Source organism: Lonchura striata, chromosome 2 (genome assembly GCF_050655825.1).
Source record: "Lonchura striata isolate lonStrDom1 chromosome 2, ASM5065582v1, whole genome shotgun sequence".
Classification (NCBI taxonomy): Eukaryota; Metazoa; Chordata; class Aves; order Passeriformes; family Estrildidae; genus Lonchura; species Lonchura striata.
The window spans coordinates 105361394-105376293 of record NC_140704.1 but is presented as its reverse complement, the minus strand read 5'-3'; the positions used below and the strand labels follow the sequence as shown (position 1 = coordinate 105376293).

At 38.0% G+C, this 14900-nt stretch overlaps 1 protein-coding gene across 13 annotated transcripts in view; it reads right to left on the bottom strand.

The window, feature by feature from the left end:
* Nucleotides 1-14900, bottom strand: part of PIEZO2 (piezo type mechanosensitive ion channel component 2) — a 284271-nt gene that overhangs the window by 66291 nt on the left and 203080 nt on the right. For 9 of the 13 annotated variants that reach the window (XM_077784376.2, XM_085571903.1, XM_085571902.1 and 6 more), the window contains 9 exons: nucleotides 14492-14739; nucleotides 13703-13851; nucleotides 13078-13251; nucleotides 9828-9869; nucleotides 5286-5318; nucleotides 4678-4916; nucleotides 1656-1816; nucleotides 532-708; nucleotides 226-351 (listed from right to left, as the gene is read on the bottom strand). In XM_077784376.2, the coding sequence (XP_077640502.2) occupies nucleotides 226-351; nucleotides 532-708; nucleotides 1656-1816; nucleotides 4678-4916; nucleotides 5286-5318; nucleotides 9828-9869; nucleotides 13078-13251; nucleotides 13703-13851; nucleotides 14492-14739 (1349 nt within the window). The remainder of the gene's footprint in view (nucleotides 1-225; nucleotides 352-531; nucleotides 709-1655; nucleotides 1817-4677; nucleotides 4917-5285; nucleotides 5319-9827; nucleotides 9870-13077; nucleotides 13252-13702; nucleotides 13852-14491; nucleotides 14740-14900) is intronic. The other 4 variants (XM_085571906.1, XM_085571913.1, XM_085571907.1 and 1 more) reach the window with 2 other exon arrangements.

Genomic DNA, 14900 nt, shown 5'->3' with positions numbered 1-14900 from the left:
TGATAATTCTACATGAAAGAATACCTTAATTGCTACTGGATCCCTTCTGGAAATGTTCTGTGTAACAGATGTGGTTTTCTGTTGCCCCTTTCCCTCTGTACTTCTCTATTATCAATGGTTTGTATTACTTTTTTTTTGTGTTTGTGACAGATTATTTATTTCAAAGACAATTCTACTTTCATCACAAATAAGAAAATATCTGAATACAGATAAGAAAAAAGTTACCCTTAAGTACACAAGAAGGGGACTAGATTTTCTCAATCCAACCCACTCTGAAGGATCAACTGGCCCACTGTAGAGCACTGAGGTTTTCAGCTCTTCTAAATTGACCTTAGTTTCATTCTCTCCTGGCTAAAAAGAAAATGCAACAGTTATAAAACATGACTTTAAGACTCCTTGGGAAGGGTATGATAAACAACAATAAATAATACATCAGGTGAACTGTCATTTTTGTACTTGATATGCTTCCTTTTGTTCTCATTCACTGAAGAAGGCAGCAGTCAAACTTTTTAAATACACATTTGTACTCACCAATGTACAGTTTCTGGAAAAATCCTTGGGATCAATAGATGTGAGCTGATACAACATTTTGCAGACAATAATCACACATGTCCAAACAGTGCAGATACTTGATGCCAGTGGGCGAAACTGAGCATATGGCAAAGCAAGGGCCCAGGCAATTAAAAACACAAAGTTAAGTAGAGACACCTGAAAATACAATAACAGTACAGAAATTACATGGAGCAACAAAAGAACTGAGAAAATTTGACCTTTTCCACAGCAGACAAAAAAAAGAGTCATTAAAAAAAAAAGGGAAATGAAGAAACTTTGAGGAAAACACTTGAAAAAAATTACAATACCCACAATAACACAGACACAAAGTAGTAAGTGAAGAAGGAGAAACTTTACCATAGGTTTAGAAAGGAATTTACCACCCACATAATATTAATACTACTCCATGTCTTCCTTATCAACAGACATGAAATACAAAGGACCACGGGCAGCTTCTTCTGCTTTAGTACACATGAAACAGAGATAGCACAGATCTGTGTGTCTGTGCAACTGACCTTCTTCTTGACTTCTCCCCCACAAAAAAAAAAAAAAAAAAAAGAAAAAAAAAAAAGAAAAAAAAAAGAAGTGAGTAAAGTGATATCTTTTTGGTTTTAGTGAATCCTGTCTTACTACCCTGTTCAAGAAACAGCTTTGTCACATAGAGAACTCACATTGCCCACACTAAAACACAGTTGAAAGTGTTTCTCCCTTTTTCTTCAGGCATAGTTCCACATTCTTTTTCTTAAGCACCAGACCAAGTCTAAGCAATTTTCTTATATTTACCTTCCCAGTCCTTCTATGCCTTCCATCCTTAGATGGTGCTCACAGACAGTTTGAGCTGGAGAGGGAGTATGTCTCTTAAATCCAAAGAATTGGACTAATAAAATTTGAATACCTGGAGAAAAGGTGGGGGCTGAGACTCTTGAAACAGAGAGAATGTGGAAGATGTCAAGGCAGCTTCCCATCAGGTGAACAGACCCAGCTGGATCCCACAATTTCAGTGAGGTCTGACAGGAAGAAGCCTTCTCCCTACACTTGGGTGTGTAACCACATGGCAGATGCTGACATGCTGTGTAAGAGTTTGACAGTGGGAGTTTACTTACCTCTTTCACTGTGACCCAGATGATGTAAGAGGAAACAATTTTGATGATATGCAGCTCCAACAGCCACCACACAAAGACTTGCATCTTGTGAAAATACTCCAGGAATTTCAAAAACAGCACTGTAAGGCGGTCAATCACCAGATGCCACTTGTTCCTTAAGTCTGCAGGGATGTACAAGCAGAACCATTGTAAGGACAAAAACAGAAGGTCTCTCTTGTAAGCCTTAGAGTAAGATAAGATGAAGGATAAAGGCACATCTCAGTGGTTAACTAACTAAAAGTGGGGTTGAAACTCACGTAGCTGGGGTGCTTTCCCTTCTGACCCACATTCCCTGGAAGGATTCCACACTTCAAAAGCAGCAGTGGTGGCCTCCCTTGCCAATTGTGCTTTTATTCCTCTCATCAGAGCTCTTTTTGGACTCTCATCCTCCAGAATTTTTGGACCTAAGCTTAGAGATCTCACTCAGGAACTAATTCCAGCCCTGGTCCTTTTCCAGCTTGGAAAACTAAAAAATTTTTTGATGCTTGGAAGCTATGGACCCAGCTTATTTTCAGAAAGCACAGACTACTACTACTACTACTACTCAGAAAGTTTTTCAGCCAGACTGGAAGAAATCCATGCACACTAGGACTTGGATTCCTGTCACAAGGGTTTAGACAATTGTACTATAGACATATTCAGATGTCAGAATTATCTAAACTGCCTTGAAAACAGCACAGCCTCTTAGTGTGTGACCTGTGCCTTCACAGGACAAGACAGACAAACTGTAGCCCAGTCGAATATTTCCCTCAGTTGAAAAAGCTTTATCAAGCAGAGATCATGAAGCTGGGTGAAATTATCCCTTCACAGGGGTGTTTGGCTAAAAAAGCCATCCTCCCAAATAGTACTCCAGTGAGCAAGCTTGTGGTATTACCTGTTACATGTGAGCATACACGTGAGTGTACATGACAAAATATTTGATGAACAGTGTTCTCTAAATGATGACTTTGCTTGTGGGCTGGCTGTAAAACTGTTTCATCTGGCTGGTACATATTAATATAGAGTTTTCACACTGTATTCAGGGTTTCAGAAGCATTTTTGAGATTAGGAGGGATTTTGCATGCTGTGAGAACATTCTTTATATCAGAGATGGAAACATTTGGAAGTGATACCAAAGCAAATTACTATCTAAGCTGGTAAAAATGCAAAGGAGTTACCACCTTCTTTATGAAATTATTTCAAATTATCACTTTATTTTATATACAAAGCACACCAAGATGATTACTCCATGCATATTTGTGTGAATAACACATGCACATATGTGTGAAAAAGTAGACTTCTGGAACACCTCACAATTAAATTCCATTTTTTCCCTTTGCCTTTATTCTCCAAACACAACTTAGAAAATCCTAATAAAAATGCTGAGTGATGTGAATTCTGTAAGCATGTAATTCAACTTGAGAAATTAATTAAGCTACAGAACTCTAATCTTACATGTGTTTTTTATAAGCACAATGAGAGTATTTAAAATAAGTCTTTACAGCGTTAGATGTTCTCACTCATTCTTTCATTGCATTTGCTTTCATTTGCAGTGTTGCATCATGCAGGATGTATCCAGACAGTGCCAGTTAAGTGGAACAGGCAGATAAGGTGTTCTGTCTAGCATGGCCAGGCAATACACACACAGGGAATAAAACACAGGCCTGACTGCATCCACTGAAAGACTGTGCAACACTCTGTAGTGAAGTCTGCACACATGAACGTGTTTAATGTCAAAGCTCCAGCCACATGGCTCTGTAAAAATGGTATAACTCCAATAGAAATTAATGCCATGTGCAGCTTAACGATGGATCCCCTTGTGCTATTCCAAGCAACATCAGCTGCAGCTCCCCACTTCCCTGCTTGCATGTGTCACTGCACAGAGTAATGTCCACCAGGTCTCTTTCCCAAAGCCCTCCCAACAAGCTGAGATGGTTGGAGTGCACCAGACCCCCCACCCCCCACAGACAGTATGAAAGCTTGCCAATAAAGGTTTCCATGGCCCATGACCACCTCTGTGATGACAGCTGTTCCAGCCAGGAAAGGTGAGTTGTTTCAGCTGAGGTTCAAGCACTGGAACAGGCTGTCCAGGAAAGTGGTCTAGTCACTATCCTTGAAGGTATTTAAAAGATGTATAGGTGTGGCATTTAGGGGCATGGTTTAGTGGTGGATATGGCACTGCTGGGTTAATGATTGGACTCAATGATCTCGAGAATGATTCCCTGATTCACTAGGGCTACTAAGCCTGAAGTGCTGCCATTTTGCCTTGACAAAGATCCTCTCCCTATTTAGGCGTCACAGTCCAGTGATTATTGTCATTAGTAACTAAATTTGTAGTAGGCCCTTTCCAAAGATTACAGCTTCCTTGGGTCTTAAATCATCTTTCCTAGTTTCACTTTTGGCTCATATTACAAGCTAAGTTATTGTAATAATTCATTTTAGAAGTTCATATTAACAATATCAAGGATGATAATATAAGCCATGTCTGCCCTTAAACTTTTTTATGTTCATCTGGCATCAATTACATATTCCATATTCAGAAGTGAAAAATATTACACTAATGTACACATAAATAATGAAGCAAAGCCATTGGGACTTCTAGGGAGAGGTATCTTGAAAGCATGGAGTATCAGATATTAAATATGTATGTGTATTATTTTCTTGGTTGTAAGGAGTACTTCTACTACTCTAAAGAAGTACTTAGGATTTGGGGTAGCCTTCAAATAATCTAATGCAGACCACCTAGAAGAAATGGGCATTGGGTTTCTGTTATTTTTTTCCTCTCAGCACCCTACAGTACAATTTTTCCCAAGAACAGCCTGTAGCCTGCTGAATAATTGACAAGTAGCCATCTGCTCAGTTCAGGCTCTTTGACACAGACTGCAAGTGAAACTAGAAGCAAAACTTGGTGATTGAAGTTAACAGGGATGACCAGTAGCAAACCACCTGTTGACACTATGACTTAAGACTGAGGAAGGAAAAATTTGCATTCTGCAGAGCTTACCTGTAGTTTCTTCTTCCTCTGATTCATTGTCTTCATTGTCATCATCATCCTCTTCCTCTTCTTTATCCTCATCCTCCTTCTCTTCTTTTTTTCCTTTTTTGACCCTCCCTTTCCCTCCCTCCCCCTCTGGATCTTCCATTCTTTTCTCACCAGCCTCTTCCAGCATTTTATCCTCTTCTCTGCTGGCTGTTAGATTCATCATAGTTATGTCAGGCAGACTTCCATCTTGGTGCACCAGTCTGTAGGTAAAGAGTAGCATGTCAGCAAACTGAGGAGTAATGACATTGCAGTCTTTTTTTTTTTTTTTTTTTTTTTTCAAACGGTATAATTAGAAAAAAATTAACTGTTCATGGAAAATGCCTTAGAAGTAGAATAGAAGTAGAAAAGTTAATGATTCTGGTACTCTCTCCAAACACACACTGAAAATTGAGTCGTTGGACTGTATTAGTAACTACTTCTCACTCAGATACTAATGGTTAGTAATGAGTGGTATTGACACTTAAACTTGACATTTTCCCCAGTGGAGAAAATGGTCAGAGTTTAAGATGTAGAAGCATGAAATGACATTATTTAAGAGGAAACATTTCATGACTTCACAGGGGACTTACTCATTTTGGTGGTTTGGTATTTTTTTCTTGAGGCTGCTCAAAGTAATTGGAACAGAAAGAAAAAGGGAGATGAGAACAGAGGGGTTACAGAAGAAGGTCATTGACAAATACATCATGCTACATCACAAGTCATAAAGCATTCTCCTACTCCATCTGCGGAAGCCTTCTGATGCCAAGAGCGTGCCATCATGACATTCATGGGGTGCTTCTATAAAGAAACATGGATTTGCAGCATAGATGGAAAGGGGGCAACCTATTCACACCAGTGCTAAGCATGATCAATGCTGTACCATGCTCTGAATAATGCAGCTGAATCATCACAAATATTTGACCTATCACTGTAAATGCATTTCCACCTTCCTCCAATTAAAAGATGCACCTGGAAAGTCAAAGAATTTTCAATTTTTCTTCTAGCTATCAGTTTGGGAACAAATAAAAGCAGGAATTCCATGGCTGCACCTTCAAAAGATTTTTATAATAGTGCCATTCATTCTCTCTCTCTTTGCCACATCTCACAGAGAATTTTTCTTTAATTTATAATAGTCTACATTTAAATCTATCAGTAACCTTTACACTACCAAAACTGGGATATGACCAATTTAACACAGAAACAATATTTCTCTAGTGCCATGGTGCCTTTTCCTTTTTTTCCTGAGATTATTCAGCATATGTATTTTCTTTACCACAGAAGATAAATATTTTCTTATGGTTTTCTTTTTTCTCCCAAAGCTCTGCTGTTGGGACTCACCTCCCATAGCTGCAAAAAAAACCTGTTTCCCTTTGAATATGACTCTTTGCAATGAAGTCTCCCTTTGGCAAATGTATGATTAGGTCATTAAATATTTGGTTATGCTATTGAAATTATTACACTCATCATACTTTCAAGCACCTGTAAGGCTGTTCTAAAATGCCATAGTACCATCTCAGGGATTTATTTTTCTTGATGTGAAATTCTGGCTTACAACCATTTATACAGGAAATTCTGCCAATTTTAGGATTTTTGCTGTTCAAGAAACCAAAAATCTATTTTTTTCCTGATCATTAAAAATTAAGAGAATAGGCTAGGCAGTTAATGAGAAATTCAAACAAGCAGAATTATTTTTCAATAATTTGGGAGCTGCAGTTTCTTCAAGATGGAAACTTTTGAGTCTCAAATGCAGGAAAAACTACAGAAATGTGACTAAACAATCCTGAAGTAGAAATACTATGCCAATTGTCAAAAAGCAGAAGAGGTGGTCTAAAATAAAAGGTTTAACAAGACATTCAAATAACAAAAAATATCAAGTAATAAAGTATAATCACATTTTAGCCATATTCATAATGGGTTGGCAATAAGCCTGAGTGTCTAATAACCTGAGAAAATCTTATACTCAAGAATTTATTCAGTAGCTTTTGCTATTGAAAACAGAATCATAGGATAGTTTAGGTGGGAAGGAACCTTAAAGTATCCACTACTATGGGCAGTGATACCTCCCAGCAGACCAAGTTGCTCAGAGTTCCATCCAGCCCGGCCTTGAACACTGCCAGGACTGGGTCACCCACAACCTCCCTGGACAGCCTGTTCCAGTGTCTCACACTCAACAGTAAAGAATTTCTACCTAATATCTAACTAAAATTTCTCCTCTTTCAATTTGTACCCATTACTCCTTCTCCTGTCACTACAATTCCTGATGAAAAGGAATTCCCTCTTCAGATTCCCTGTAGGCCCCCTTCAGATACTGGGAAGCTGCTGTGATATCTCCAAGCAATTTCTTCTTCACTAGGCTGAACCCTTAGTAAAGTCATGTTGGCTGCTACTAATCATCTCTTTTGGACTCTTTGATTATTTTCAAATCTAAATCAAGTATCAGCTAACATATACACTAAAAAGATATTAAAATGTCTATAAAGTTACTAAACATCAAGGTTCCCTAAAATGACATAGCGAACTTATATTTACCTAAAACTCTAATGAAGTACCAATAGGAGGGTCATGTATAAAGAAAAGAGAACGAATTTTCAGTTCAGTTCAAATGTTATAGAGATCCCTGGTTACTATAAACCATCAGTGCCCATTTAAAAGGCAGTACACCATGAAATTAAAATAACCATATAATCAGACAAGTTTTGTATATATGTAATTGCATTGATTTTTATGAGGTATAGTCCCAAGTAACTTCTATAATGAAAAAATCTATTCACACTGGTGTAAATCAAGGACATAATTACTTACCTCAGTGTAAACTTGACAGAAACACAGCAACTCTATATGATTTGGTGTGCATGGACTCATCTTTCTCTTATTCATATAACTCCCATTTGTGTTCTGGAGATCCAGGAGCCAAATGGGGTTATAAAGATCTGTATGTGTAATTAATATAGCTGATAAAGCCTCAGCATGAGTTTAGTTTTCATTAGGCTTAGTTTTATTGGTATCAGTAGGCTTGAGCATTGGATCATTTACTTAGGAGATCCAAAATGCCCTGTGCACTGTTTGAAAAGTTAAGTCTATTTGGAATCTTTTTTCCAAAACTTTCTTATGTATTGCTAGGGTTGTTTTTCCAATTTCTTTTTTTTTTTCCACAATGAGATTACATTATATTGTAACTGACAACATTGAGGCATTAGATATAAAAACTTCAGTAATTTAGAATTTTTCAGACAAGCTACCCATATATCTTCACAGCTAGTGAGATAAGACTTTATTGTTGGAAGCCACATATTATTGGGAAATTACCCCATATAGCATGAAAACATTGTTTCTGATCCTAAGGGAGAGAAATAACTAAATAATAATGTAGGCAACAAGCCTTGAAGGTACAGCCACTACTGCTTTTAGCTGAGAGCATTTCTTACTGTCAGGTCCATTAAATAGGTTACCAATAATGAGAAGTATACCAATAGATCTAGTTTTTGGCAACAAAGAAATTTCAGTGGCTGGGTTCCTAGTATTGTCATCTATCTGCAATTTACTAGAGCAGAAGATTAATTAATTGGATGCATTATTAAGCATCTTTTGTCCTTGATAATTTTTTGCCATTTATGAACTGCTTGAAACTTTCTAGCTATAAGAAGTTCTCAAGAATCTTCCATGCAAAGCCTTAAGAACAGAAAGCTTTCTGCTCTGCTGAACACTAGTGACCCATCTCCTGAGTATTTGGTCTTCAAGACTCAAACTGAGCACACAGTACCATACCTCCACTGGCAGGACCTTGAGTGCCTTTACAGAGCCTTAAGGGGATATGCTGCCTGGATCCAAGCCCTGTTGGGGTATTAAACAGGCCAGGAAGCCTTGGTGCAGAGGGTCTCTCTCCTTTCATTGGGTGCTGCTTCCACACTGAATCCTCCACCCCTATGTTGTGGCTGCATCAGAGCTGTGTCTGTGCCTGCTCCCTCACCTCCCTGACCCTAAGCCTGACATGCAGACTGACATCCTGCCTTCACTGCAAACCTGGCTTATCTCCATGGACTCGCTGGGGCCTCACTACCCTCTTACCAATTCCAGATCTGATCCTCACCTTCAATTGTTGGTTCATGCTTCTGACTGCCCATGGGTGAGAGCCCTTCCTTGCCTCCTGGCCATTCACCTTGATCTTAAATCTACCAGCTTGCCTGCCTTAGCCAAGGTGCTTGCCCTCACCACTCCTTTAGACACAGGCTAAGGGAGTGTGTTTAACAGATTCTAGGTCTGGTGAACTTTTAGTAAGAGTGACTCAAACTATATGATGACATTTGAAGAAGGAGAATAAACATGACTCATAAATTGACTTCTTGTAAGAGCAGGTAGTCACAAATATCTAAACAACGCATCTTCTTGGTTTTTCTGTTTATATTCAGTAGTGACAACAACTGAGAAGTCCTTCTATTCTCAGAGATGACTTAAAGATAGCTCACATTTATTCCAGTCAAGTATTTTGAAAGGAATCTAATTTACTGAACAGTTTTCAAGATGCCATTTATAAAGGGATGATCATGATGGCAGTTTTTCTAGTTTGGATCCTGCAGCCTCCAACTCAGCCCATGTATTAACAGCCTTAGCATGCAGTGGGTTTAGTGTTCCTTTTCCAACTCTGAAATTTCAGTCTGTAGAAACTTGTGTAAATACTACATATTTAACTGAACAGGCCCTCAGATTCCCATTCTTACATGCTTGGAGAAAGACAGGGATGTGTGTCTCTCTGCTTGTGTGTTTGTGTGTACACAGGCGCATGCAGGCATGCATCTTTCCATGCACAAAAAAAGGGTAGATAAACCAGCCTCCTCGACCAAATCTATAGTCTGCAGCCAATTACAAATAGCACCAATTATTCCTGCATTGAGGCATGGGCAAAGTTTAGGAGAATTCTCAGCTGGGAGAAGAAACTCACAATGTATAAATTTGCAGAAGAGGTGTATTAATTGCTTCATCAGCTTTAGGAAACTGCAACACCTGAACAACATTATCTCCCTGCTTACTTCACAGTACTGCGCAGCAAGAACATACTTTGCTTTAAGGCAACTAAGAAGTAACCAAAAAAATAAAGTATATCGGTTTTAAAGAAAAGGAAGAATTGAAGTACCCACCTATTAATTATTAGATATACACGGCCATTGACTTTGGCATGGCTATGAGGTGGGAGATGAAAGCAGAAGATGAAAATGGGAAATGAATTAGAGAGAGAAAACAAAGCCGTTAAATAAGAATGAATGCACTTTCCTGTCTACCAATGTGTTATGACACATTGTCATAACAACACACACTCAAATTTTAACATACACCATGCTGTGAAAAGTCTAGGAAGCTTATAAATGCAATTCTTACACATTTAGATCTATGCAACTTCAGTCAGAACTCCAGATCATATTCATAATCCTCAAAATGTTATAACAGCCTTTACTGCTTTATTTTAAGTTTTAGATTACCACCATTTAAAAAAATAACCTTTTTTAAAAATAAAATGTAAAGGTAACTATAGGAGAGCATCATATCAGAGAAATTATCTACCTCACCACCTTTATCTCTGCCATTGCATAATTCATGGTACAACAAGGAAATGGATTTCGAAATTACTAATCAGAGAACTTTTCTTTCTCTTGCAGATGTAAAACCGAGACACTCAGTTCTGACACCTTTATAAATAGTAAGAAGTCCCTCACTCTGCCAATTCCAATGTGCTAGTTTCTGTGTCCTCTCTTTGCAGCTGGCAGACCCTTCCTCTTCAACTCATTCTGCAAATTTTGCTCATGAGAAGCTTCATTTTAATAAATGAACATTCTTAGCGATTTCAATAGGACCCTTCAGTTACACACAACTGTAGTACTGTAATCACACCTGGCAGTTCAAAGGCAGAACTGGACGTGCTTTCTTTATTGCTTTCATGAGGAGCTCTCAGCGGCTGTGATTATTTTAAGTTTACTATTAAAAGGTCTGAGTTCTGTCTTGTTACTCAAAATGGAGGTTCTGTTTCTTTAATTTTTTTGTGCCAAAGGTGCAGCATAAAAGAAGTTTAAAAAGGTAAAACATTTGTTAAGTGAATGCTAGTGTCTTCAAAGCAAAAAGAAAAATTAAGTTTTAGTAGCTTTGAGAGAAAACTATACCTACATATGAATCTTGAATCTGTTTTAATTGCCCCTGCAACTGATTGCTAGCATTACTGTTAAGTTGAAGTTGGTTATTGTGTTAGTTTTTTATGCATCATCAATACAAACATCAGCTGAGCTCTTATTGTGAAGCTTTGAACTATAAAGTCAGTTGATACTCAATATTTGATTTATTGCATCAAGGGAAGAAAAGGGCTAGATTTTCATATGCCAGGCAGTGTTAGTAGGAGTGCAAATCAAGAAAACTCTTTTGATTTGGGTATTGGTCATAATAGTTAAAACTTCTCAGGATGAACAAAGGAGATATGTGATATTTGTGATTTTGAAAATACTGCAAAATGAGAAATATAGCACATATGAAACATTTAACAGTTAAAAATATTTAGGTACTTACGTGACTGCTTAATACAATCTAGTACATATTTACATTCAAAAGAAATAGCATACTAATTCCAAGATAAAAAAGCTGATGATATCACATGATCCTCTTCATCTGTGACTTCAGTAAAAAGCCTGGTATAACAATGAATGTCCACTTTCAAAATTATATCTCTAGGCTACTTATTCCTGGCAAAAATGTTTGCTTGCAATGTATTAAAACATTTTGTGTCTTTACCATCAGCAGTTCCATTCTTCGGGAATAAAGTGACTTCAGTCACAGTAATGCTCTTCATGCCACCATTTGGAAAGCTGTATAATATTTTTGTATTTTTCATGTGTAACGGAGAGATTTTCAAGTCGCGGTTGCACAGGCAAAGTGAACCCATCAAAATCCTATGAGTGCCTCAGGGTTTTTTTCTTTTTATTCTGTTTCTATTGAATCACATTAGAAGGGAGGTGGAAACTTCCTTTGTTACTCAGCACAAGTGCAATCTTTGGGTTGTAAGAGAGCTTTTGGAGTTACTGCAAACTGCAAAGCATTCCTCCAAATGCCTCAGCCCAGGAACAACCCCATTTCAGCTCAGACACATATCTGGGCTCTGTTTTCAGGACTTGGTCAATTCTGAGCTCTTAACATGTACCTACTGCTGCACAAAAGTCTACTGTGGGCAAGGGAAGTTTGCTCACAGGCCATTACAAAAGCACCCTTAAATCTACCATCACATTTAACAATTCAAGAAGAGCAACAGGAGAGTTATTACATGGACAGACATTTAAGAGTTAAGTTTAATGCCTTCACATCTTTATTAGGAAATTGTATCAAGTTTGATCTGTTCTGGTCTTAACAATTATTCAAATACAGAAACTGGAAGCATTCCATAAAACTGGAGCTTAATCTCATGGCACAAACTTATACCATATACTGTGAAGCAACTTCATATCAAATTGAATGTATGAAAAATACCTGAAATGCTTTTTAAATCTTGCATAACCTAGAACATAACTCCCTGTTAAGTAACTGGCATTATTCCCTGTGGTCTATGCAGTGTTATGCAGTTAGCTCTGTTCATAGAAGTGCAGGTGAGATACACTTATCACTAGACAGGTGAACATTCTAAAAGTGGGTCTAAATTAATTGTTTTCTTCAAGGAATGACCATAGTTGTCATTGCATAATATAACACTATGTATTACATAACCATTTCCCTCTTATACTCCTGGCTCAGGATCCTAGGCCAGACTGGTTTTTACACAGGAAGATATGTAAGAATTGACCGCTGGAAAAGTGATGTCCCAGATTAATGAAAAAATGCTAATGAAAGTCTGGATGAAATCACCAAACGTCTAGCATAGCCAAGGGTCAGTACTATGAAAAGTAACCACAAACTCAGAATTTTTCCATGTCTGAAGTTCAACTTTACAAAAAGGCCTAACTGTTCAATGCAGATATGGTGTTTTCCACAGATATCCAAATCTTCCTGTGGCCCCCAAAATGGATGTTGAAAATAAAGGAATGACCCAAAATAACAGCTGTATTTCTTATTACTGATAGGAATGCACAGTAATTGAGCACCTAACTCCCAGTAAAGGTCAAAGCCAATTAAATAAATATATAAATGCCATTAGTACCTTTGAATCTGTATCTTAAAATGAGAAAGTTCAGTATGTAGGGGAAAATGGGGAGAGACAGATACTTTGGTTGTAGTGGGGTGCTGGACACTGTGCACTTTCTTTTTAAGTCAGGTACTCATCACAAAGGCAAATAACATCTACTGAAAAGTGAGCATTACAAGGTAGTAAGAAACAGCATTTCCATACAGATAATCAATAGTTCCATTTACTTTGCTTCTTACCTGTAAATAGTGTTGTCCTGTTTGCTGGTTACAGCTTTTAAATCAGTGATCTGCAGAAACCGATCATGGAAATAGTGAAGGTGTAAGATACACACCAGTAGGAAGGAGGTGGGGATAAAGATGCGTGTGAATAGATCAGCCACAGAAAACTGTTTTAAACCAAGGTCCTCTAGTCTGGAAAAAAAAAAATTCCACTAAGGCACCTTTTCACACAAAATATTCTTTCCATGATACATTTCTACAAATTATTTGCAATAGAAAATAAGGGGATTGTTCATCAGTTCCAAACATCCTGCAGATCTACCCTTAATCTTTCCCTGGATCTGGTTCTTATGGTCAAAGTGGGTAAGACAGGTATTGGCACTGTACTGAGAACAGAATCAATCCAAACACCTAAGCAGCCAATTGGAGAAAATACAACTCTGAGCTCCTCTCTTGGCCTTGCTCACTTCTATGGTTACATCAATAAATCTACGGCTTCATAACTAAGTGCCAAAAATCAGCTATGCCTGAGAATGGCTGCATGACATTTTTCTCCCATAAGAAGGAAGACTTCTCTCAGATCCTTCCATCACACTGAACTCGGATAAAAGGCACAAATAAAAAATTAATCAAAACCACTTACTTCCTTTCATCCAGGCCTGTCATGTTCTTCCACAACCCAGGGAAAGACTCAAACTGGTATGTGTAGATGAAGATAAGTACCAACATTGTGTAAACAACCACTGACATCCAGAAGTACTTTAAAATCTTTCTCCACCATTCATAGTGTACCTGAAAATCACACACTGAAGATGCTGACACAAGCTGAAGGCAAAGACACTAGTAGAAATATTGACAACATTGTACTGTTGAACAAGAATGAACATTATTTTTCCCAGCTGATCTGAAGTAAGCAATGATTATCCAGTGGCAGACACAGATTCTTGAGATAGTTTTTACAACTTATGCAAGTGCATTGAAGTAAAGACTTTTGTCCAAAAATATCTGATGAGACATGGGCCACAGACACAAAGTCAGGGATAGCTTCAGCCAGCTAACTTCACCACCATTAGTGATGAAAGTCCAGGAGGAGAGGAACTCCCATGCTCATTGGGGTGTGGAAGTGGTGTGGACCAGCTGTCAAATAAACTGGTGGCTATATAGAATGTGCATAGACTCAGAATATTCCACAAAGGTTCCAAAGCTTATGGTGAAGTGGCATGGCAGAACAGAGGTGTGCATTGTATCTAATTTACATGTACTTTGTCACTATAACTAAAAACCAGAGGAAAATTAGTCTTAATTCCTTCAACTAGTCTTACTATTCAAATTCACTGTTCATGAATTCTATTTGGAGCTACTTTATTATGAAGCTGAAAGTATAAACAGTTCTATTCAAGGATAAAATTCAGTTAACACAGTTCTCCCTTACCTGGTAGAGGGCCACACAGAAGAGGAACAGTACCATGTAGATGATTTTGTACATGACAATTGTACCCTCAAAGCTGACGAAGAAGAACATGCCCCCACAGACGTAAATCCAGTACTTGATTAACATAGCCATCACCAGCTTCCCCAAGACTTTCATAATATCCTGTTCATCCTCCTCCTCTCCCTCCTCCTCCTCTTCCTTCTCCTCTTCCTGTTCTTCTGACACTTCTCCCTCTTGTGAATCCTCTTCTGCAAATACAGAGTCACGTTTGGCCTGTCTCTTCTGGGGACTTTTAGTGAATTTAAATGGGTGGAAAGTAAAATCTCTGCACACAACAAAGAAACTTAAAACTCAATATTCACAAGAGACTGTAATTCCTAATCATGCATGCCTCCAGAGCAAGGAAAAG